The 24,512-nt window shown below is 46.5% G+C and overlaps 1 protein-coding gene across 1 annotated transcript; it reads right to left on the reverse strand.

Moving 5' to 3' along the window:
* Positions 1 to 5,136: 5,136 nt before the first annotated feature.
* On the reverse strand, positions 5,137 to 22,843 carry MAPK1IP1L (mitogen-activated protein kinase 1 interacting protein 1 like). The gene is made up of 4 exons (XM_054971005.1): positions 22,768 to 22,843; positions 14,525 to 14,552; positions 12,630 to 13,337; positions 5,137 to 10,444 (listed from the first exon to the last, which is right to left on the reverse strand). The coding sequence occupies exons 2-4, from the start codon at positions 14,546 to 14,548 to the stop codon at positions 10,433 to 10,435; spliced, it is 744 nt and encodes a 247-aa protein (XP_054826980.1). The 5' UTR covers positions 14,549 to 14,552; positions 22,768 to 22,843; the 3' UTR covers positions 5,137 to 10,432.
* Positions 22,844 to 24,512: the final 1,669 nt, after the last annotated feature.

Genomic DNA, 24,512 nt, shown 5'->3' on the forward strand with positions numbered 1-24,512 from the left:
GAATCTCCCTCTTCCTTAAAGCCCAGAAATCGGAATCATCCTATTTAAGACGATTTACAGTAAATTCTACTTATTGTTAACTGGGTTGGATCCAAAAGTATTGTCCTCGCCACCAGCATAAAGGCCAGTGGCATGACCCTTCGGTTGGCAAGGGAAGAAGCAATTCTCGTTGATTTCCTTCTCCCACTTCAGAGCCCTGACTTTGCCGGGTTCCTATTGAGAGAATCCCTTGACAGAATCTCAGACAGCCTGGCAAACTGCAGTGGGGGCGGGGGGAGTCTTTTTCTGTGAGCTTTGCTCCGCTGATGGAGATTTGGATCCAATTCTACATTTTTATTATGCCCCTCCTCTAAGGCGCTCAGGGCAGCATGAATTGCGCTTTCTCTTCTCTCTCTCTCTCTCTCTCTCTCACACACACACACCTGAGGTTGACTGTATATTCCCATTTGCTAAGTAGTTTGGACAGAGTCTAACTGGCCTTAAGATCTAGATTTACAAAAGGAAGCACTTCTTCATTCAACACACAATTAACTGTATCAAAATAGCAAAGAGTCCGGTAGCGCCTTTAAGACGAACCAACTTTATTGTAGCATAAGCTTTCGAGAGCCACAGCTCTCTTTGTCAGATGCATGTGGCCAGGGTTTTTTTTCTGGGAAAAGAGGTGGTGGAACTCAGTGGGTTGCCCTCAGAGAAAATGGTCACATGGCTGGTGGCCCCGCCCCCTGATCTCCAGACAAAGGGGAGTTTAGATTGCCCTCCGCGCCGCTGAGCGGCGCGGAGGGCGATCTAAACTCCCCTTTGTCTGGAGATCAGGGGGTGGGGCCACCAGCCATGTGACCATTTTCAAGAGGTTCCGGAACTCCGTTCCCCCGCATTCCCCCTGAAAAAAAGCCCTGCATGTGGCTCTCGAAAGCTTATGCTACAATAAAGTTGGTTCGTCTTAAAAGGCGCTACCGGACTCTTCGCTATTTTGCTACTGCAGACTAACACGGCTAACTCTTCCGTATCTATGACAATTAACTGTGGAACTCACTGTCTCAAGGGGGCAGCTAGCTTAGACAGTTTTTCCAAACTAGGTTATTTGAGGTGTTGAAATTTGAAATGCCAAGCCAATTCCTCAGCGCCCTCTTCTGGTAGGACTTGGAAACTGCACAGATGCAAAACAATGTGGAGAAAAGGTTGAGAAAGACTCCCTTGAACACATCCTACGTGCTCTGCTATTCTTACAGTAACATTTATTTAGAAAAATGTTAGGCCACCTCTGTAGGAACCTGCAAGAGGCTACTTATAAAATAAAAATAAAGCAAAAAAAATAAAATATACTAAAGTTCAGCATAAAAAAAAGCTAACCCAATATAAAAACAGAGCAGCTTAAAAATAAGCATTTAAAAATATCAGCCCCTTAGTTAAAAGCCTGGGTGAACAGAAATGTTGTGGCCTCACACCTGAAAGAAAGCAATATAGGCAGCAGGTAAGCCTCAAGGGGAAGGGCATTCCACAAGCGAGGAGCCACTACTGAAAAGGCCCTGTTTGTGGTTGCCACTGCTTCATCTCTGAAGGCAGGTGCACAAAGAGCAGGGCTTGAGAGGCAGATCTGAACTGGCAGGCTGGACAGTATGGGTAGGAGACTCTGCTATCGCTGCTCAGGGTACGGATGAAGCAAGCAGCTCTCTCAGCATAAGGGCACCTAGCGAGGTCGTGGCTATGGTGAAATCTGAACCTGGAACTCTTCAGCTCACATCATCAACTTCCCAACAGCAGGCTTGCTGGATCGGACTGAACGTCCACCCAGTTCAGTATTCAGTTTCCAACAGTAGCCACTTGTGTCTTTCCAGCGGGCCTGTAAGACGGAGATGTTCCGCCAGGCATTTGGTTGAGGCCGGCATTTCAGATCCACCAAATTAGCCTCGCGGCCCGTCTCCTACCAACAGGGGGCAATATGACCATTTGCCCCTACACGCAAGTAGTGACCGACTGAGCATTAACTCACGTCTCCACCCCTTCTCCTCTCCTCTATGGTTGCAGGGGTGAAGGGAATTCCATCCCGGAACACTGAGAATTATGTTGTGGGTCTATGTTTTATGCCGCTGAACTTGGATTGGATCTTGTGATTCTATGATTTTACTGTTTTTATCTATTGTACTTATTTGTATGCTGTAATCCGCCTTGAGCCTGCCTGTGTGGGGCGGGGGATGGAGAGAGCTTTTTAAGCCCTCCCAAATATTCAATGGCACCCCATGGACTTAGCTACAGGGCAAGGGGGCACAGCGGCACTGGGCCCTGCTCTGGGGAGAGAGGCAGCCACCCACCTTGCAGTTGCCCTGGCAGAGGCTGCCTTCTCTGGCACCGCCGCCACAGCAGCGACAGTGCTGGATAGGTGATAGTGTGAGAGAGGTGACAGTGAGGGGCAGAGACCCTAGAGGCCCTAGCAGTCGGGGGGGGGGGTCCACCGTACTACTTGGCCATGCAGCACGGCCACTGTCAAGTACTAGGGAGGGGGGAGCAACGGAGAGATGCTGCACTTGCCCAGTCACCCGCTGCCTCACCCCAGCAGTTCTGCCCTGGGCAGATGAGCAAGAGTTGTGCTGCACAGCTGCCCTTGCCCTTGTACCGCTGGCTAGCCAGCCACTAGGTGAAGAGGTGATGGAAGCCACATGGAGTTGTATTGCCCAATGAGGAGGACAAAACCCCACCAGCAGGCTTTGCCTAGGTCATTTCCCTCCAGTTGAAGAATCCCTAAATTCAGCAACTTCTGAAATAGAGGTTGTAGTTAGCCCTGCTGGAATAAAGGAAACTGCAAACACAAAGAACATGCAATGATTTTTTTAAAATATGCAATGAATTGTAAAACCCTTTCGGAGTTGGTAGAGCTGTTTGCGATGTGGTACTGGGACACCAAGACTGTTCAACATCCATGCTGAATGCTCCTCCCCAGGTCTGGCCCAGGATTTTAAAGCTTCTTTGGCTTCTCCGTAGCATAAGCTTTCGAGAGCCACAGCTCTCTTCATCAGATGCTTCTGACAAAGAGAGCTGTGGCTCTCGAAAGCTTATGCTACAATAAGGTTGGTTAGTCTTAAAGGTGCTACTGGACTCTTTGCTATTTTGCTACTGCAGACTAACACGGCTAACTCCTCTGGATCTTTGGCTTCTCTGGCTCTCAAATTGTGACGGATCCAATACATGAAGGAGCCCACGCCTTGGACTTCATCTTTTGCACCAAGCTTTTGAAGTGAGGTGTTCTTTGGGAAGTGGAGATTTAGCCTAAACAATGGTTCGATCATTAGCTGCTGAATATGGCCCCAAATGCCCACAAAAAGGGGGGCATTAAAATGGTCCACCCGACTGAGCTTCAGTGTTCCAAGCTTCCAACAAGCCTCAACAGAAGGTGTGTTTGGAATTCTAAAATCCAGCAGAACATTTTGAAATCCAGAAAAGTTCATGATCCTCTGTGGGTGGCTCATGGGAGAGGATTTTACTTTGCACTCACCTGGCTACTTGCAGCATTCTTCTACATTCCAAAAGCTAGCACGTGAGCGAGGTTAATTTAGGTGGATCTGATTTAAATCAAATCGATTTAAATCACTAGTCCGTAAGACTTGATTTAAATCATGGTTTTCTACATAAAGACTCATTCTGTCTGGCATAATCTTAATATCTACAACCAGATGAAGGTTTCATTTTTAGAATAACAACTTTTCAGATTAGTTTTACAGTTATATCAAAAAATTACTGATTTGGTTATACAGGGAAAGAATAATATGATAAACTTATACAGGCTGTACACATAAAGATCCAAAGAGTTGTGAAGTATTCAGCTCAAACCCACCACTGCACCTTGTTAATTTGTTTTATTATTTGTATACTGATTTTAGTTTTTGTTTTTATCGATTTTAACTGTTCACCGCCCAGAGCCCCTGGGGATGGGCGGTATATAAATTGAATAAATAAATATATTAAATAAATAATAAAGTTTCACTTTCATTTTTACTGCTTGCCTCTCCCCTCCTCACACTTAGCTTCTTGTTTAGATCTATTCTATTCCCAACAATATTGTGTTCATTGAATTTTTTGAAACTTAGCACTTAAGAGGTATGGTTGCCAGCCTCCAGGTAGTGGCTGGAGATCTCCCGGAATTACAACTGGTCTCCAAGCCACAGAGATCAGTTCACCTGGAGAAAATGGCTACTTTGGGGGTGGACTCTATGGAATTATGCCATGCCAAGGTCTTTCCCCTCCCCGAACCCCACTTTCTCCAGGTTTCACCCTCCAGATCTCCAGGAATTTCCCAACTTGGAGCTGGCAACCCTATTAAGAGGTAAGGGGTTGATTTTGTGTATGTAGATTTGCAAAGGAACAATGGGATTAAGGTCTTTTTCTCAACTGTGTATGTTTATTTTATAACCTTTTTGCTGTGAAGAGATGTGATCTTTGAAGACACAAATTCACAGTTTTGAGAACTGTAAAACCACCAAGCATCTGTGATAATTATCTTCTAGATAGAAAAACTGCCCAATAATCTTATAGAAACCTCTGAAAGAGCATGACATTGTGAATGGATTAATGGAATTCTTTTACCAAAAAATTTAAGCATTGCATGAATATACAGCCTCATGCTACATAATTAAAAACGAATCCTTATTTCATGATAAATAACCTTTGGACTATAATGTATCTTAAAGAGAAAACTCTTTAGATACATTTTTCCTCAAAACACATTTTATTTAAAAAATCCGATTTAAATCAGAACAATCCGGTTTAAATCAAAACAATCTGATTTTTTTGATTTAAAAAAAAATCATTGATTTTTATCCACCCTGATTAGGACATTATTATGGATAGAAGTTAGTCACTCGGTGACGTGCACCTGATCTCGGGGTCTTCTGACTATGTGGTCAAGGACATTTTGGCATTTCGGTATAACATCAGCTTAAATGTCATGTCCTCTTCTTCTGGGAAACCCACGAATTATGGTCCTGTGAGGTAGAAGGGTAGTAAGGATCTCTTTTAAGAGTTCTTACCACAGCTACAGTTCCCAGGATTCTCCCAGTTCCCCAGTAATCTAGAATCAAGAGCCATTTTGCAGGATGGGCAACGGTTGTGAAGAATTCGTGCGTAAAAAAACCCAGTACTGAACAGTCATCTTGAAAATACGTTTAATGTCTAATTGTATACAAAAAGTGACAGCATTTTCAAAAAAATATCAAATCCTGTATTTAAAGCCTCTTCACTACCATCATACGGCAAATATTTTGTCATCTAAAAAGAAACAAAAAAAAAAATCAGAGCAGCAGGTGATATGGAGTCGCATCCGGCCACTCTGTGCCGTTTCTGGCGCCGCCTTCCTCCAGGGCAAGGCGCCTGCCTCCGGCGCAGGAGGATCTTCCACAAAGGGGAGGAAGGCAGCGCCGTTCACGGAGCAGCAAGATACCACCCACGGTCTATACTTCAGAAGTGTGATTGCTTAATTTCCATGTTGTAAACAAAGGCAGCTAATGTCCATCTCAGAAGCACAAGTCAAAAAATAACCCCCGACTTCTCAGCAGTTTTATACTCACAAGGAACAACACACAGTCCATTGCATAACAAACACTGAGCCCAAAGTTGCTCACACCGCAGGACGGAAGGTTCAAAGAGTTTTACTACACAGCATTAAACAACAACTCGCTTTTTTTAAAAAGATGGCGGGAGCCTTTTGCCTCTAAAGGGCCAGGTTGGAAGGGGAAGGAAATTTAAGTTGTTCTCGTGATGTCAAGGGGGCAATATACAACAGTACCAAAGCTGACCTTTTAGCCCAGTTTTCCAATGACAAATCTGCTCCATATCTGAAGTGTTTTTGGATAGAGTTTCCAAGAAGCGCCAAGCACATTAAATATATATTTCAACTAGCTGTAGTCCTTCCTGTTATCTTTAATGGACAGCCAGAACAGAAATGGAAATGACTGTTCTCAGTTAACCTGCTGGGGGTTTCCTGTATCCGAAAGGTGTGACCCAAGTCACTTAACGGACAAAGGCCTCTGTAGACAAGATGTTGGGTGTGCAGCAATTCCATGAGAGAAAAGGTTCAGGACTAAGTACAGGGTGCGAGATCCGGCTTGGAAATCTCACCCGTTTTAAAGAATAAGCACACATGCAAGACCTCTAGAATTTTCAGACGCTGAGGCAGGGGGACAAGATTTGCAGCGGCAAGAGCCGGGGAGGCTTCAAAGCTGCCTGCCTACGCTTACGGCAAGCCACTCCAGATTTATGCCAAAATAGAAAAAATACAGGTAAAAAAAACCCCTGGCTTTTCTTGGCACAGCACTGCCGAGTCCGTGCAGCCCTGCATTAAAACCTCTTGGTGAAATATCTTATTTGCAACATACAAAGCAGTGGCTTCCCTAAGTCTGCCATGCCTGAGGCCCAAAGAATGCCACCTAGCGCATGCTACAGCCTCCACGCAGCTCCTCTGGGGCTTAGGATGGTTTTGCCTCTTATTGAATGAGCTGGTGAGCAAACAGCCAGCAGCGCCTTAAGCTTCCAATATTCCTGCCACTTCCAGCACCTCTGTGGCAGCCTGTCCACGGATGATGCTGTGGACGCCTGCCAACTGTCATTTAAAAAGACAGGCCTCTTCCATGAGATTCTGCAGGAACTCCGCTGCAGCCTTCTCAAAATGTACGGTGTTCTTTAGAACCCACAAAAGCAGTATTTTTTATAACTAGGAGACACAAAGAGAGTTAACAAGGGTATCCTACTAGGCCGACTTAGAGTATACCACACTTCAGATTTAACAGAACTCTTCTGCCCCACGAAAGCATCATGAATCTCAAAAGCTTGCACAGACTGACATCAGCCCAAGTTAGCTGAAAAAGATGCATCCTTTTACATTCTCTCTCCCTCTCTTACCCCTCCTGCCCGCCTAACAATCTAATGGGACCAACTAGACAAATACGTGCCCAAGTGGCTTGGATTTATCCTGGAGTGATTCTTAGGGCCTTTCTACAGTCAACGCATGACAAAAGTATTTCCTATTATAGACTACGTAACTGCGTGCAGTTCTGGCCCCCACAGCTCAAAAAGGACAATGAAGAGCTGGAGGAAATGCAAAAAAGGGCAAGTGAAACTATCCCGGGGTTTGAGCTCTACGAAGGCAAGGCTAAAACGTCTTGGGCTTTTTAGCTTAGGGAAAAAATGGCAACTGAGCAGGGACAAGGTACTGGTGTTTATAAAACGATGCCCGGCACAGTGGAAGTGGATAGGATGTTTTCTCCTTCTCCCCCAGAGCCAGAACTCTGGGCCACGCTACGAACCTGATGGCCAGCTGATTCCAACCAGACCCTTTTTATTGTCTGCTCGTTCACACGATGGGCAGTTGACTTGTGGTACTCACTGCCTCAAGATGCAGTGATGGCCATTAGCTTACATGGGTTTAACAGGGAGTTGCGGAGCTTTATGGAGGAGAGGTCTGCCACTGGCTATTAGTCAAGGCTGGATGGGGGCTTCCAGGCACAGAGGCAGAACACCCACTTGGCAGAGGCTGAGGGGCTGTCAGCATTGGGAGGGCTGTTGCAAGTAGGCCGAGTCGGTGGCTTCTCTGTGTCATCTGACTAGCTACTGCAAGAAACAGGATGCTGGGCTACACGGACCTTTGTTCTGATCCAGCAGTGCCGTTCTTATGGTCTTACACTTTAGCTTCCACATAAGGGGTAACAGGCAGTAGACCTATGCATGGTCTCCCAGCAGAGGAAGAAGAGCACAGCTTCCAAGGAATTTGATCTGAAAACTAAACCATACGGTTTAGAGACAGCAGGAGCCAGAGATTCGTCTTGCACCTCCTCTTGTATAGAGGGAGGGGGATCAGAGAGAAGAGTTGTGTTCTCTGTGACACCTGCAAGACACCACCCCTCAACACATTCATGGCTAGCATGACTGCAACTGGCAGGAAGAACGGCAATTTCTCAGGTCCCCTGAAAATGTGTTTTTTAAAATGCTGGGGAAATGCAATACTCCCCCCACAAGAGAGGCCCAACTGTGACAGGAGACGTGCAAACGGCATGCAACAGACACACAACAGCATGTTTAAAACCTACACAAAAACCAACAAAGCCCAAAGGTCCTTTGTTCACTGGATGCTTATTCTCCCTCCCCTGTCCCACTATAAAGAGTAATTTCCTGGAGCCATTCTAAGCTTTATACAAACCAGAACTTCTGCAGCTCCTAAGAAAGGTACGTTTGTGGCATACTGGCCCTGCCATTCTAATTAAATTAATCCACTAATTCCCAGAAACATGAATGTTTATTCTCAGGGGTTTCCCCCTGCAAAGGGATTTCCTAAAGGTGCCACTTGCCCAGACGACTACAAATCTCCTCCAGGCAACCAGACTGAAGTGTCTTTACAGAGTAACAATTCTGTTCTCGTTTTCCCCCTTCACTTTTCAGGCTGTTCGCATGGCACTGGGCTACTAACCTGTGGACTCGTTTGCAAGGCTGAAAAATAACCTAGGCCGCCTCTCCTGAGAACACGTATAGCTCTTAATGCCATCGAAGGATGTGTTTAGTTCAGCCTCCCAGTGAACTCGAAAGCGAGCAAAAAAGGCATGCAGGCGAGGCAGCAGTTGGGTGCCGCAGTGGCCCCCAAAGGTTTGCCTTGCATGTTTGACTCAGTTAAATTGAAGCCACCTGAGAACAGACCGGAGATTCCAACAGAATGATGGTTCCCCTATAAGCCAAACCCAGAGAGATCTCTAGGTGGGGAAGGGGCCGAGGCTCAGAAGCGGGACCTCTGCTTGGCATGCAAAAGGCTGCCAGTTCAATTCACAGCCTCTCCGCTTAAAAGGACCAGGCAGTGTGTGATGGGAAAGACCTCAGCCTGTGACCCTGAGAGCCACTACCGATCTGTGAAGACAACGCTGACCTTGGACCAAAGGTCTGGTTTGGTATAACAAAGAGTCCCTAACCCCTTCAAGCCTGCAGGCACCTTTGGAATTCGGACACCAGGTGGTGGGCGAAACTACAAAAGGGCTGCTGCAGCAGGTGGCGCCAACCACAACATGTCAAGGATTGAGGTTATGCGTAACTCTAACAGTCACTCTTCAACATTTCAGGGAGAAGCTCTGTTTACCAGGGTGCCTTTTAAAATAACCGCACACAGCAATGCAATGAAGATCCTTGAGCTGTAGTGGCAGCGCTTACTAAAACAGCTTTTTAAAAAATCTGCACAGCCCGTCAGATTTCCAATGGCCAATTAGAAGCCCTGCCGGGCAAAAGCCCCCGTAGCCCTACACACTTTCTAAAAACACTGAGTGGCCGCCAGGAAAGGTGTTGGTGGGAACCATGGCGCCCACGGGCACCGAGCTGGGGACCCCTCCTATATAAGGTAGCCTCGTGTTCTCTACTCACTCAATTTATGCCAGATTAGATTTTGCAAAGTTCAGAACTCACCAAGGTCAAAAGAAGACAGAATCCACATTTTGTGGCACTCTGACATGACAACGGCTACTTTTCACAACAGGACTGCAATATGGTGAGGTTCTGGGCTCCTCGGCAAGAAAGGATGCTTCTGGACCCTCACCCCCTCTACATTTGAATACAAACGTCAATTTACAGGCAATAAAAATTCAGGGCTCACCAGTCAAGCTTAAAGCACAGAGAACGTTAGTCTAGATTTAAAACAGGCCATTTCAGAAGAAAAAAACATCCATTTATCTTTAAGGAAACCATGATCTCAGTTGAGAGAGGTCATCTCAATTATACATTCTGACCGCCTCTGTGACTCCCCGTCTGCCTCGCACTATACTGTATGTCTCAACCGGGTAGCAAACACCCAAATCCATCTTCATAATAATTCCCCTCCCACCCCAACTAGTAAAAAACGGAGCTGGATGATGCAAAGCGTGTCCTCCCCCTCCCGTGATTTCATCTATTTTCTTCTCTTTAATTTGCTGAATTACTGCGGCGTGTCAAGCACACTTCTTCAGGAACTCCTCCCAAAGACGCTGGATTCATAGAAATGACTTGAATAAGCTGAACGCAGCCGTGGAGGGCGGACTGTCAGGTCTGGTGACCGCCATACAGTTCAGTACATAAAGCAGTCAGGGTGACAGGAGGGGGGGGGGAAGCAAAAAACACAAACAAACCCGGGCTCAATTCCACAATGCTCCTTATTTACCGAGCGGCTTCCAAGGAACTCTAAGGTGGGCTTCTTTGCTGAGTAAGGACAGCGGCGCTGGGGCAGTTTGCTTGCTTATCCCCGTTCACCTTGACCGATGAGAAGGTTGTTTCACCAGCAGAAGAGTTTGGCGGACGCAGAGTGCCCCTTCGCACCTCCGATGGCCACGGCAGGAGGTGAGCGTGTTCTTCGAGACTCCAAAAAGGTTACCAAACAAATGTTTCTTTTAAAATGTCCGTAAATAGTGGGTGCGGGCGGAGAAGACTTCGTTAGCCCACCTCCAGCTCAGCGGTAAGGCTGCAAAAGGCAGGATTTAAAAGGTCAGTTCCTACAGCACCAAGATAAAGCGTGCGCACGTGATGGGGCAAGCAGGATTGTGGACAAAAGAGTGGACTGCTCCATCTGTCAATCGCATTCTTATCCTGCCCTTCCGCCAAGGAACTGAGGTTAGGACGCATAGGCCCCCCCCCCGCACCATTTATTTACAGCCAGTTTGGTGTAGTGGTTAAGAGCCATAGGACTCTAATCTGGAGGACTTAAATCTAATCCTCACTCCTCTGCTTGAAGCCAGCTGGGTGACCTTGGGTCAGTCACAGCTTCTCAGAGCTCTCTCAGCCCCACCCACCTCACAGGGGTGGTTGTTGTGGGGATAATAATGACATACTTTGTAAACCGCTCTCAGAGGGTGATAAGTCGTCCTGAAGGGTGGTATATAAATCAAATGTTGTTGTTGTTATTATTATTAACAACATTATACCCTGCCTTTCTGCCTTCAAGGCCACCTAGGCAGTTAACAGATTCTATTTTATCTTCACTTCATTTATACCCTGCCATTCACTCCAATGGGGACCCAGAGCAGCCTACATGGTTCTCCTCGTCTCCATTTTTATCTTCAAAACAACCTTGTGAAGCAGGTTAAGCGAGGAGTATGTGACTGGCCCAAGGTCACCCAGCAAGCCGCCCTGGCAGATTGACGATTTCAACTTGTTTCTTCCAGATTCCTAGTCCAACACACTAACCAGGGCACCACTTAGGACCAATTCGCACATGTTGTTTCAGGGGCTCACCTTACAGTTTAACATGGGATTGCGAGTGTGCAAAACATGCTTATTGCTCAGCCACCCGGGTTGGCTACAGCTGCTTGCGGGGCTTTACATTTTTAAAGAATGACCACCTTACATTCTGAATCATCTTTCTTTCGGGTAAATACAGTAACGCGACTTTCTAAACCACAGGGCCAATTAGAGACCGTCCTGGTAAAGGAGACAGGAACTTTGGGGAAACGGAGCTCCCCAGCATCCGTTCAGGACTGGAGTCAAGATGGATTCTTCTCCCTCGCTGTTCAAAATGGCCATGAGACGTGTCTTTTAAGATGTGTGCTCAGTGGACTTATATTCTGCCTTAGCCCGCCCACCACCAGCAGTCTCTCCCTCTCTTCCTGTATGCAAGGATGTCCCTTCTTCAGTTTACCCCCCTGAAGCTCTATAGCTTAGCATGACCAGGGCTTAAGCATAACTCCCCATTGTCCTTCTATGGCCAGGCCCATCTGCATTTCTATGGCACTGTGAATGGCTCAGCCCTGGGGGCGTGATTCATACACACTTGCTTCTCTTCTCTCTTTTGCTCTTGCTGACCGGTAAAGAGTTCCTTATAGACTCTGTGCCTGCACAGAGTGCAGAGCCAGGGCTGCTCACTTGGCATTAATCCTGGACATAAGACATCTCCCCACAGGAACATTCTCACACATGAACTGAAATATAATCATGTACATGGAGCAAGACTTTCCTCCTGCCACAGGAAGCTGCTTCTTCCTGGAGCGCAGGCGGCCACAACAGTTGAAAAAAACAGTTCCAACTGAGGCAGCAAAGGTAAGAAGTCTTAAAAATCTCTGGCAAAGGGAAAAGCTAAAAAGATTAAAAGGTTAAAACTATTTCAAGTCTTGGGAAGGAAGCTGCAACTGCATATGAAGCTAATTTGCCGATAAAATATTCACAGTCCACACACAGCTGTCTAGCCAGCTACTAAGGTTACCCCCAATAGCATGCAGCCAGAATTATGTGCCTGGAAAGCTCAGTTAAAGCAAGGAAGTTATGAAATAGAGATAAAAACACGGAGCTCCAGGTTATGCGTCTGCTCTGGCTACCATCTTCTTAAAGGGGAGGCCACAACAGTTAAGGGGCAGTTTTGTTTCAATGCTTGTCTGTATCACACTGTTCCACTGTTTGTTGTGTAATGTTTTTAGTGTGTTTCTTAATTTTGTAACCATGTGCCTTTCTCACTGGGACTCAAGGTGGATTACACAATTTTATCACACTGTTAACTGTATTAGATTGCTCCGATTGCACTGAGTCTTGGTGAGAAAGGCAGACTATAAATTAAGTCACCTTAAGAGACGGCAAGACTGTGCCATGTCATGGCTCTCTTGCTGCAGATATATTTAACAGCATGTCTGTTTACTACAGAGAGAAGTCAAAATACTCACATGAGGTCCACCAGGCATGGACGGAGCCCCGGCAGGCGCAGGTGGCACTTGGTAAGGGTTGGGTGGAGTTGGGTACAGTCCAGGAGCCGGGTAGGATCCAGTGGGTGGGGGGAACGGGGCCGGTGGCGAAGGCCCCCACGGCCCTGGCGGGACCGCTCCCCATGGAACTGTGGGTGCAGCCCCTGGTGTCTGGGTAGGAGTGGAATATGGCCCCGGGGGTGGATATGGCATACTAGGAGTGGGATACTGGCCCCCTACCGTGGGGCCCCAACCTCCAGCAGGCATGGATCCCCATGGTCCCACGGCAGCGGGGGGAGCTGCTGGCTCCGCTGGCCCTCCGTACGGCCTTGGAAGCTCTGGGAAGGGCATGTTGGGGGGAGGATACTGTCCTGGTGGGACAGGCCCTGGGGGTGGGTACGGAGCTCCAGGAGGGGGGCAAGTGGATCCAGGAGGAGGAGGGGGGAAAGGAGTCGGAGCTCCAGGGGGCAGGGAAGGATACATTCCGGTTGGCGGCGGCCCAAACGGCACAGTGGAGGCGGACGTGCTGGGAGGTAATCCGGACGGGGCGGCGGGTGGAGCAGTTGGGGGGCTGCTCCAGGGATTGGAAGCAGGCCAGGCTTGTGGCGGCTGGCCAGGCTGTTGGACAGGTTTCGTGGTGCCCAAGGTGGCGTTCTTGCCAGTGGAGTTATCGGGTAGAGCATCCGCCAGCTTGAGGGAGGGAACAAACAAACAAACAAACGCCAATGAGACTCCATCACAGCTAAGCGCTGTATCCATTGACACTGAATTATTTCCTCGGCCGACAAAGGTTATCTAGACTCTGTTTCAATATCTTTGTTGCGGATCTTGAAGCAATATTCTCCACGCAGCCTCTTATCGGGGGCACACATGACATGGGGCACATTTGGCAATAATTTCTGTGATTAAGGCAGCACTTTTCTGGAGCTACCACAATCACAGAAGTCATTGAACAACATTCCTACCTGCAACATCACTTTTTTACATGCCCACCTATCCATCTTTGCAGAAATAAAAGATGACTCCAGGTGAATTTTGATGGAATTAAAAAAATGATCGCCCACCGTCACACTCAACATTATGTTCTAATATTTTTCAGTATTTATACCGTGGTCCAGCATATTCTCAAGGGCTTATGCTTTCTGCCTGAATGGTTCTGTTCTCCGTTGCAGAAGTGGTCTTTCAGGCATTAGGGGCTTTCTGCTGATGCAAGACACGGGGCTCGCCTGAGTGGAAAGCATCCAATTCCAGACAACACACTCCGCAACAGACGACACAGGCTCTCTGAGCAGAAGTCAAAGGGGGAATAGAGCAACCTTAAAACCAGAACACGCCCAGCTCTCTGTCATCACAATTATCTATTACGGTGTCCCAGGCGTAACAGAACCTGCAATCTATCCAGCCAAATGCAGACCTCTAGCCCTGCAGCAGGGTCTACCAGATTGTTGGCCACTACCATGCCTCAGACTGCAGAAACCCACACTAAAAAGAGGGAGTATTTGGAAGCCCCTGTTGAGCTGCCATCAATGGCTGGAGATAGTGTTGTGTCAAAAGCTGCACAGGGCTTCCTCCCCCACTTATGCAGCTGCCTTACAGTTACTCCAGTCTAAGCCCATTGATTCCCAGATGAGGTCTTTCACATCACCTCCCACCTGAGCCTTTTACCTGGAGATGCCAGGAATTGAACCTGCGACCTTCTGCATGCTAAACAGATGCTCCACCACTGAGCTATGGCTCCTCCCCCCTTAACATTAACTTTGCACAAGATCAGGCTGTAAAGCTGAGATCCCACAGACAACATCTGAATTACTTTTATTACAATCCTAAATTGACTGTTTAGAGCAATGCATTTGGGGCAATCAGATCAGACAACTTACCGAGAATTCGTCAGCAGCTGACATTTTCCTGAAAACGGAGAAAAAAAGAAATGTAATTCTAAATTTTGGACTGCATCATTCGTGGAGGTTTGATGAACCCCATTTACTAGCATCTCTCCAATCTTCTACTGAGGACATTGTTATCTTATCCACCCCATATATGCCCTGACTCCTCCACAGGGGTCAGGGCATATATGGTTCTCTCTTCCCCATCAAAAAAAAGAGCAACTGGCCCTGCTCTTCCCAAAAAAAGAGCAACTGGCCCTGAAGCAGCCAGCAAGTTTAATGGAAGAGTAGGGGACTTCAACCAGAATCTGGGGGGCTCTAAGCACAGCCACCTCAAAAAGGCACACTTTTTTGCAGCTGAAGACCGAAAGCTAAGCTACAAGGGATGAATTACATGAGGATGCACAAGTGAAGGGAGTCGCAATGTTAACCAGGAAGCTGAGTTTTGAAAGAGATCAGAAGGCTTTGTCAATTTCCCCTCTTTACAGAGCCAGCAAAGATGGCTCCTCAGCTGGTTTGTTCATTTCCCCTTCACTTCCCAAAGGCTCTGTCAGTTTCACCTCCCCTTCTAGGAGGGCATGGAGGTATTTCGTTCATAGGGTCGCCATAGGTCAGAGGCACATAACACACACAGAGATGGATTCATGGAGGAAAGGTCCATCAGTGGCGACTAGCCATATCCTGAGGCAACACACCTGTGAATGCCAGTGCCGGAGAGCAGCAGCAGGGGAAGGCGTTGGCCTCTGTGCCCCGTCTGTCAGCCCTCCGGAGCAATGGTTTGGCTGCTGCATGAAACAGATGGACCACTGGCCTGATTCGGCAGGGCTCTTCTTATGCTCTTATGAGCACACTGTACCAGGGTGGATTTGATTTAAATCAAACTGATTTAAATCACGATTTAAATCACGATTTAAATCACTAGTCATTAAGGCTTGATTTAAATCATAGTTTTCTACATAAAGACTAATTCTTGCTGGTATAACTTTAATATGCAAGTAGATGCCTGCCTTACCGACAGGTAAAGGAACTTCATTAAAGTATTCCCAAACCGGGTCTCTTTTACGGCCTGCTGCCATTATAGCTTTTTCCCTCCAAGGAAAGAATGTGATAAACCTCAGGTCATACACACAAAAGATCCAAAGACTTGTGCAGTATTGTGCTCAAAAAGTTTCACTTTCATTTTGTGCTGCTTGCCCCTCCCTCCTCACACTTAGTTTCTTCTTGTGCAGATCTATTCCACTCCAAACAATCAGAAAAAGATTGTTTCTATTCACTGAACTTCTTGAAACTTAGCACTGGAGGGGTTGATTCTGTCTTCGTAGGTTTGTAGAACAACAGGATTAAGGTCTTTTTCTCAACTCTGTTCATGTTATAACATTTTTGCTGTGAAGAAGAGGCATGTGATCTCTGCTGAGCTGACACAAATTCAGTTTTGAGAACGGCAAAACCAAGCATCTGTGATAATATCTTGTAGGCAGAGAAACTGCCCAATAATCTTACAAAAACCTCTGGAAGAGCATGACATTGTGAATGGATTAATGGAATTTATTTACCAAAAAAATTAAACATATACAACCTTATTCTACATAATTAAAAACTAATCTTTATTTCATGATGGAATAACCTTTGGATGGTAATATATTTTTCTCAAAAAGCATTTTATTTCAAAAAATCCGATTTAAATAAAAAAATCCGATTTAAATAAAAAAAATCCGATTTAAATAAAAAAAACTGATTTTTTTGATTTTTTTAAAAAAAATCATTGATTTTTATCCACCCTGCACTGTACCCATTTTGAGATACCTTCACTGGCTCCCAGTTGGTTTCCAGGTCATATTCAAAGCCCATTATTTATTAAATATTTATACCCATAGCTCAAGGAGGCTTACAAATTCAGATTTAAAACCAAGAATGTAATAAAAATCCCTCCTCTCTAAAAAAAAAATGCTACACTCGGTTAAAAACCTTCGCAAGCACAGTGTTTTCAAAATTACAATCGGTCCTCCTTTACCCACTGGCTTTATAATGCTAGAACCATCAGCCAAATTCTTTAAACGCCATACCCTATTAAAAGCCTTAGCAATCAGAGTGTCTTCGCAGTGTCTCCTAAACACCTCTAGAGACAGCACACTACCCCAGCCGGGAAACGTAAGGGGGGGATCTATGATTTTAAAAAGACAAGCTTCAGTCGATGAGGCAAGACACCACAAGTGTGTGTGTGTGTATACATATATATGTACATATATTGCTACGACGCAGAGAATAAAGTGCCTTTAACCATTAGAGCCCTAGGGCGCAGGTAACAGTGCCTCAGCAAAAAAAAAACAAACCTGCCGGGCCCCTAGGCTTCAGCCTAGTCACCTTATGAACAATACAGCCCTGAGCACTGCCCTATTAGTTTTTTGGTGATCAGTTATGACAATTTGGTTTCACTGGGCTTTCAACATGACTTATGTGAAGGCCAACTTCTATGCCACCGTTATGGAACTGGGCTCTTGCTTTTTAATGTGTTACGTGTGAATGCTTCTATAACCTTGCTCTTTACTCTGTTGTTTTATTATTCTCTACACTGATTTAAGATGCGTTTTAAACTGGCTATCGTTGTAAGCTTTTATGACGGTACCAGAAAGGGAACAAATATTTCAAACAATTAATATTGCCAGCACTAATCAATAGGTGGGATTTGGCAGCTAGGTTTAGCACACTTTTGACTGCCTTTTGGATAAAAGATACTTCCTGACAGAGCGTTAAGGGCCTCCCCGCTATTGCGTGTTTGTAGGGATGAGTGGAATGCTTTTATCTGTTTTGTTTCCAGGAAAGAACATGCTGAATTCATCAGTCCAGAAAAATGCCAGCCACACCGCCCAACGCTAAGCAACGCAGAACATCTAAAAATAGAACAGCTCCCACAGCAATTGGAATTTCGATAACCTTCCTAACAGCAGAGCCACACCCATATCTTGAACAGGGAAGGACTTTGAAACCAGCTGTTGGCTAAGAGGACAGGGACAAGCTATGATCCAAGAGACACACAGGTCAGCCTGCTACACATGGGGAGGGGGGGAGACATGGACAGGAAAGTGACAAATGAATTTCCTCCAAGCTTTTGATTTTTTTTTTTTTGTAAGGGATAAGCTTGCAGCTGGAAAGAAACGCCCGAGCATCGGTCACGGACCCGGCCAAGTAGGGAAGAGGGAACAAGGCAGAGGTTCGGAAAATCTACGGCAGAGGAACAGCAGCAAGTCCAAGACCCACTCATCGTCAGACCAGAGGACAATCCTGACCTGGAGACTTTGATGTGTAGAGGAGGGGCAGCCCTTATTACATGACCGGTTTGGGCCTACTCTTATTCAAGAGGCTTATCCAGTTATTTTTACATTTGGTTGAAGAGCAGTAGACATACTGCATCTCTTGCCTATACCCCTCTGCTAGATGATGGAGGGCCACCTTGAATCCACAAACTACGGCCCATTTCTACACATTCAGGACCACCACTGAAAACTCTCCTCCACCAAGCCAAGCAGCCACTGAACTATTCAAGCAATCTTATTTACCCAAGATGTGTGTGATAACCAGAAAGTGAACTGTGCTGGTTACACTCTTTGGTATATAGTTTCAGGTACATAGCTAGTGAAACTACAATCAGAGAAAGGAACCAGCCATGTTGCCATGAGCAAAAAAACCCTTCTCTTTATGTAAGTAGGGAAAAAGACTAAAAAACATCTTTAACCTGTTAAGTCCTCTCCACCCGCAGAGCTGCCTGAGATAACCGAATTTCTGTTTGTACCTCAAGACAGGGAATCCTGTATGGTGCTGGGAATGGAAGGGGTGGCTGGTAAGGATTATGGGCCATGGAAACAAGAGAGTGCAAGTTGGTGGAAGCAAGAGACTGGATTTCTTACACAGCCCAATGCTGGGATACAGAATTCTAAGAAAGCCAGTTTTAAAAAAGCAAAAAATAAAATTGCATTCCTGCGTTACCATAAAGAAATGAGATCACTGGGTTTCTTAAAAGCGAGTGCATTCAGTCTTCCTGTATGACTCCATGTCATCCGGGCTGTAGCCTTGCTCACTCCATGGCACCCAGCAACCACATTTCACAACGTAGTGAAACTTGCTGCTAAAGTGAGTGAGTACATGGGAGAATGCACTGCTTCATCTATGCGCATCAGAGTGATATCACTACATCATGCGATGGCGCCAGCAGCCTCTCTCTGCTAGAAGTGAGAGGAATCGAGTCTCAGAATCTTGTCACTGCTTCCCTCAACATGTAGTCCCGTTATGAAAAAAACCTGCACCAATATTTATGAGGGCATTTTATTAAGATGTGAATATTTCCCTCCCTATTAGAGGCGCCCACCATCCCGTTTTTAAATTGCCGATTGCTGCTATCTTGTATATTTTAAATTTATACTGTACTGTTAATGCTGTCCATTAATTCTAAACTGTTTTAAGACGTAACTTTTATTATAAATGTTTTTTACTTGAATGTAATCCTCCCTGGTCCTGCTTGTGCAGGGACGGTGGAATAAAAGTTGAAAGTAATAAATAAATAAATAAATAAATATCTGTTGTGATTAATATGCTGGAACGCACCCAAAGTGCTAACCAACCGAGGGAAGCCACATGCACCATAAGGCAACTTACAACATAAATAATAAATTCAATGAATAAAGACAAAGTTTAAAAACCACAGTTTAGGACTGCCAATCAACATGTATACAAAGTTAATCAATAACAACAACAACATTCGATTTATATACCGCCCTTCAGGATGACTTAACACCCACTCAGAGCAGTTTACAAAATATGTTATTCTTATCCTCATGACAATCACCCTGTGAGGTGGGTGGGCTGAGAGAGCTCCTAGAAGTTGTGACTGACCCAAGGTCACCCAGCTGGCTTCAAGTGGAGGAGTGGGCAATCAAACCTGGCTCTCCAGATTAGAGTCCTGCCGCTCTTAACCACTACACCAAACTGGCAGTCTTAAATAGAAATGTCTTCAAATGTCTCCTAAAGATCGGCAGTGAGGGGGCCAGGCGCACCTCCGTGGAGATACCTGTTCCATAACCATGGGACTGCTACTGAGAAGGCCTTCTCCCATGTTCCCACCAGGTGAACTTCTTTCGCTGATGTGACAGTGATCTTAGTTCCTGGGCAGGAACATAAGGGAGAAGTCAGTCCTTCAGATACCCCAGTCCCAATCAGGCAGGGTTTTAAAGCCAAAAACAAAACCTTGAATTGTTTTTGGTAGCCAGTGTAATTGCAGTAATGTTGGGGTCACATGCTCCTTCTAACTGGCCCTGACCAGTAGTATAGTTGCTGCATTCTGATCTCTCTTAAAGGGTAGCCCCAAGCAGACCACATTGCAGTAGTCCAGTCTAAATATAACTACGATATGGATCATTGTGCCTAGATGTGACTAAGTCAGGAATGGGCATGGCTGAGGCACCGACCAAAACTAGGCAAAAGCACTCTCAACCACTGCAGCTATCTGTTTTTTTAAGGTTAACTGCTGTGTCCAAGAGCCCTCCCAACCTGTGAACCTGGTGTTTCGAGGCACGTATAAACCCCATCCAAGATAGGAGTGATCTCAAGTTCCTAGTCTGCATTTGTACTAACTCAGAGAATACTGTAGATTATTCTGCAGTCTCATCCACAATGTAAGGAGCAAGTGCACCACTACACAGCTGAGACCAAAATATGCCTGTCTTTCAACAGCCACAGCTAGGAATCCATGCATTTTCCAGTCTTGCAACAGCTAGGTACACCTACCAACCCATGAGCCACTAAAAGTTTCTTTTTTTACTCTTCTCATTAGCTAATTGGCTGGCAGCTGAAATCCCACGTGATTTGATACATCACAAAGCTCAATTGCCCCAATTCCTCTGGGGCATAAATTATTTCAGTCTTGGCAGTCACTTAGCACTATTTTGCTCAATAACTCTTCTGATTAACAAGGTACTTAAAGCTGTGTACACCAGCTTTTGATGATAGTCAAACACGCCTTACAAAATCATTTCAGATGGAAGAAAACAGCTTATCAGAATGGAAAAATGTAGGTAATTATTTTTAAAGTAGCAGTGATGATGTCATATTCCTGCACAAGAAGCTATACAATCAGGCTGTATTCGGTGACAAAAACATGAAGAAAAAAGATGCTTTTTGGAGACTGGATCCCACAAAATCGTATTGCAGTTTAACCTACATGACTTCACAGAGAATTTAAAAAATACACAAGGACACCCTATCATTTAGCCGGAAGCTCAGAATTCCCTTGACACTATTTCTTCACTTCTAACTTTTGCAATAAGCACTTGGCTTACTGCGTGCCATGTACACTCATGTGCCTTAAGAAATAAGACAGGGGTTAACACGTACAATGGGGAGGCAACCTGTACAGTGTCCTATGGGGAAAAGGGGTGTTATTTTCTCCCGTACTAGTACCTGCTTGCTGGTTGTGCTGGGATATTTATACTTGTGCTGACCTACATGCAAAGCATTTATGAGGCTGTTTGTCTTCTACAGATTTGCCCTTTGCAATCTGTATCTTAAATGTATACATGTAAAGGCCCCTTCTAAGGCAGAAGCTGCAGGTGTCTTCCCTCTTCCACCCCTTTCTTCAGCTGCCATGGCTCTTTCGTACTTACACCCAATTGAATGTAGCAGTGTCAGCAGAATGTATATACTATGTTCATCAGTGTTTCTAGAACTCTATGTGGTTGCAATATTGGATGGCCTCCATGAGGTGTGGGGGGTATATATCTTCAGACCTGAGCAATAACATATGGAGGATGTGCTACTGTTCCATCAAACAAACAGCACTCTGCTGTTCAGATTCCAATACTGCCATGAGATTTGCAGGTGGCCTTGGGCAAGCCACTCCTCTCAGCCCCAGCAGTATTGTGGGGATACTGATAACACTGACCTTGTTCACCACTCTGAGTGGGGCACCAACCAGTCTACAACGGTGATATATCAACGTACCATTATTATTAAGTGCACTGCTATTATGTCTGGTGTGGTGATCAGTGTGTTAGAATAGGATTTAAGACATCAGGCTCAAATTCACACCCTGTGCCACAGAAACTGTCTCGGTAGCCTGGGGCCAGTCACACATTCTCAACCTAACCCGCCTCACAGTCAAGATGGCTAGCCGTGTGTCTGTAGCAGTAGAAAAGAACTTGGGTTTCCTCATCTCTCTCTACCTCTTTTTTCATTTTCTGTGGTGTGTATCATAACACCAGTGCTTTTTTGAATTGTAAAGAATCCTGAATGTAAGGGTAGAGAAGTGGCAAATTTCTCAGATGCTGAAGTCGGTCCTCATGCCCTCTTCCGAGTTCCTTATTCGCAGGGATACTTCTTCAGATACCCATGTATGAGAACCCATGTTACCTCTGCATAAAGACTCTGGACTGAAGAAGTGAGTTTTTCTCCTGGTATCTGAAGCAGTGAGCTGTGGCTCACAAAAGTTCCTACCCTACCACAAATTTTGTTAATCTTAAGAGGTGCTCCTGGACTCTTGCTCTTTTCTACTGGTATCTGAAGAAGTGAGGTGTGGCTCACAAAAGCTCAAACCCTACCACAAATTTAGTCTTATAGGTACTACTGGACTCTTGCTCTTTTCTCCAGGTATCTGAAGAAGTGAGCTGTGGCTCACGAAAGCTCATATCCTACCACAAATTTTGTTAGCCTTAAAGGTGCTACTGGACTCTTGCAGTATCTGAAGAAGTGAGCTGCGACTTACAAAAGCTGCTACCCTGCCACAAATTTTGTTAGTCTTACAGGTGCCGCTGGACTCTTGCTCTTTTCCGTACCTCACGGGGTTGTTTTTGGAAGAATAATATGGAGAAGAGAAGGAGAATACAAACCACTTGGGCCAGAAAGGTGGGAGCACAAAACAGGTTTTAAAAAAGGGGAGGGGGATTGCCCAGGCTGGAGTTGGCAACGCAGTCTCAAACCCCCTTTGGGCCAGCCCTTCTATTCCAGCCTTTCGGCCTCTGCGGAAAGGAGGCTCGGCCTGGGCAGCCTCTGAGCCCTCAGCCCGCTCCCTGGGGAGACAAAGCGGGGGACGGGAGGGAGGCATGGAGAGTGGGGCCTGGGGGGCGCCGAGGCGCCTCTGCGTGGCTGGAAAGGGACCCGAGGGAGGGGCCGCCGCCGCCCAGCCGGCGCCCGGGAGCGAGGCCCGACCGAGGCGCCCTCCCTGCCGCCCACCCGCCTTCCTCGCCCGGCCTTACCTGGCGACGCCTCGACCGAGCCCTCCGCGAGCAACCCCAGCCGCTCCTCTTCCCCCTCAGCCAGGCGGAAGCGGAAGCCAGCCTCGGTCTGGCCTGCCCCCGCCCCCTCGGGATAAGCCCCGGGTCACGTGATGCCGTCGCCTCCCCGCCAATCCCCGGAGCGTGGGCGGAAAGGGAGAGGGATCACGTGATGCCAGGAGACTCTTCTTTCTTTCGCCCCGCCCTCCCCTTCCGCGCACGCGCGGCGGCGGCGGCGCGACCTTGGCCTTGACAACGACGACGCTCTGCGCCTTCCTGACGCCTCCACAGCGGCCCCTCTGGGTGGGAGGAGGGAACTGCCGGTGCGTGTAGGAGGCTGAATTCTTACCCAGAGAGACGTTTTCCTTTTCGGGTTGCCAACTGCCAGGTGGAGCCTGGAGCTCTCCCAGAGTTAGTTTTTCTCCATAATAGTAAAGAGTCCAGTAGCTCCTTTAAAACCACAGCCCTCTTCGTCAGACGAAGAGAGCTGTGGTTCTCGAAAGCTTATGCTGCAATAAAGCTGGTCGGTCTTAATGGTGCTACTGGACTCTTTACTATTTTGCAGCTACAGACTAACACGGCTGACTCCTCTGGATCTATGTCCAGTTTTCCTCCAGATGGCAGAAATCAGTTCCCCTGGCCAAATGGTAGCTTCAGAGGGAGAACTCTGTGGCATCATACCAGCACTGAGCTTCCTTCCCAAGCACCATCTTCAAATCTCCAGGAGTCCCCCAAGCTGGAGCCGGCCACCCTAATGTTATCAGCTTCCGGGTGGTGGCTGAAAATCTCCCAGAATTACAACTGATCTCCAGGCCAGAGATCAGTTTCCCTGGAGAAAATCTGAAGAAGTGAGCTGTCTCACACAAAAGCTTATACCCTACCACTAATTTTGTTAGTGCTCCTTGACTCTTTTCTACTTCTGGAGAAAATGGCTGCATTGGAGGGTGCACTTTATGGCATTATATCCTGCTGAGCTCCCTTACCTCCTCAAATCCTCCCCAGACTCCACCTCTTCCCCAAAATCTCCAGGAATTTCCCAACCTGGAGCTGGCAACCCCGTGCCATGATGTCACTTGTGCAAGTGACAGAAGTGAGTGAAGAATACCATCCCAGCTTTTAAAGTTCAGTTGCTATTGTTCAGTCAAGAATTATTTGAACAAATTATTCCTCCCCATACAAGTTTCTAGCCCTTAAGGTTGCAAATTCTGGCTTGAAAGAGGATGGGGCCAGAGACATTTGACTGAATAATAACATTCAGTTTATATACTGTCCTTCAAGACAACAATGCCCACTCAGAGCAGTTTACAAAGTATGTTGTTATCCCCACAACAATAACCCTGTGGGGTAGGTGGGGCTGAGAGAGCCCTGGAAGAGCTGAAACTGACCCAAGGTCACCCAGCTGGCTTCAAGTGGAGGAGTGGGGAATCAAACTGAATAAGCCAAAGCTCCCTAACTGGTGCCCATCCCTATTTTCCAGGGTGCCTTTTTTCGCTTTTCAGAAAGTGAGTGGTGCCTTTGTACTGTGTCATTGTTATCGGCTGCCCTCATTCAAATGAAAGCGTTTTCCATGGGTACGGAGGGTCAGAGCCACTGCCAGTTTGACTAGACAACTAACCTTTATGGAGTGGTGGTTTGACTCGGTGATGGGCACCAGTCAGGGAGCCTTGGCTTATTCAGTTTGATTCCCCACTCCTCCACTTGAACCCAGCTGGGTGGCCTTGGGTCAG

This window comes from Eublepharis macularius, chromosome 2 (genome assembly GCF_028583425.1).
Source record: "Eublepharis macularius isolate TG4126 chromosome 2, MPM_Emac_v1.0, whole genome shotgun sequence".
Taxonomy (NCBI): domain Eukaryota; kingdom Metazoa; phylum Chordata; class Lepidosauria; order Squamata; family Eublepharidae; genus Eublepharis; species Eublepharis macularius.

Excerpts from the sequence above, each read along its gene's own strand:
- MAPK1IP1L (XM_054971005.1), bottom strand. The coding sequence starts at position 14,548 with ATGTCAGCTGCTGACGAATTCTCG. Across the intron at positions 13,338-14,524 it reads CAGCTGCTGACGAATTCTCG|CTGGCGGATGCTCTACCCGA; the intron begins GTAAGTTGTCTG and ends CCCTCCCTCAAG.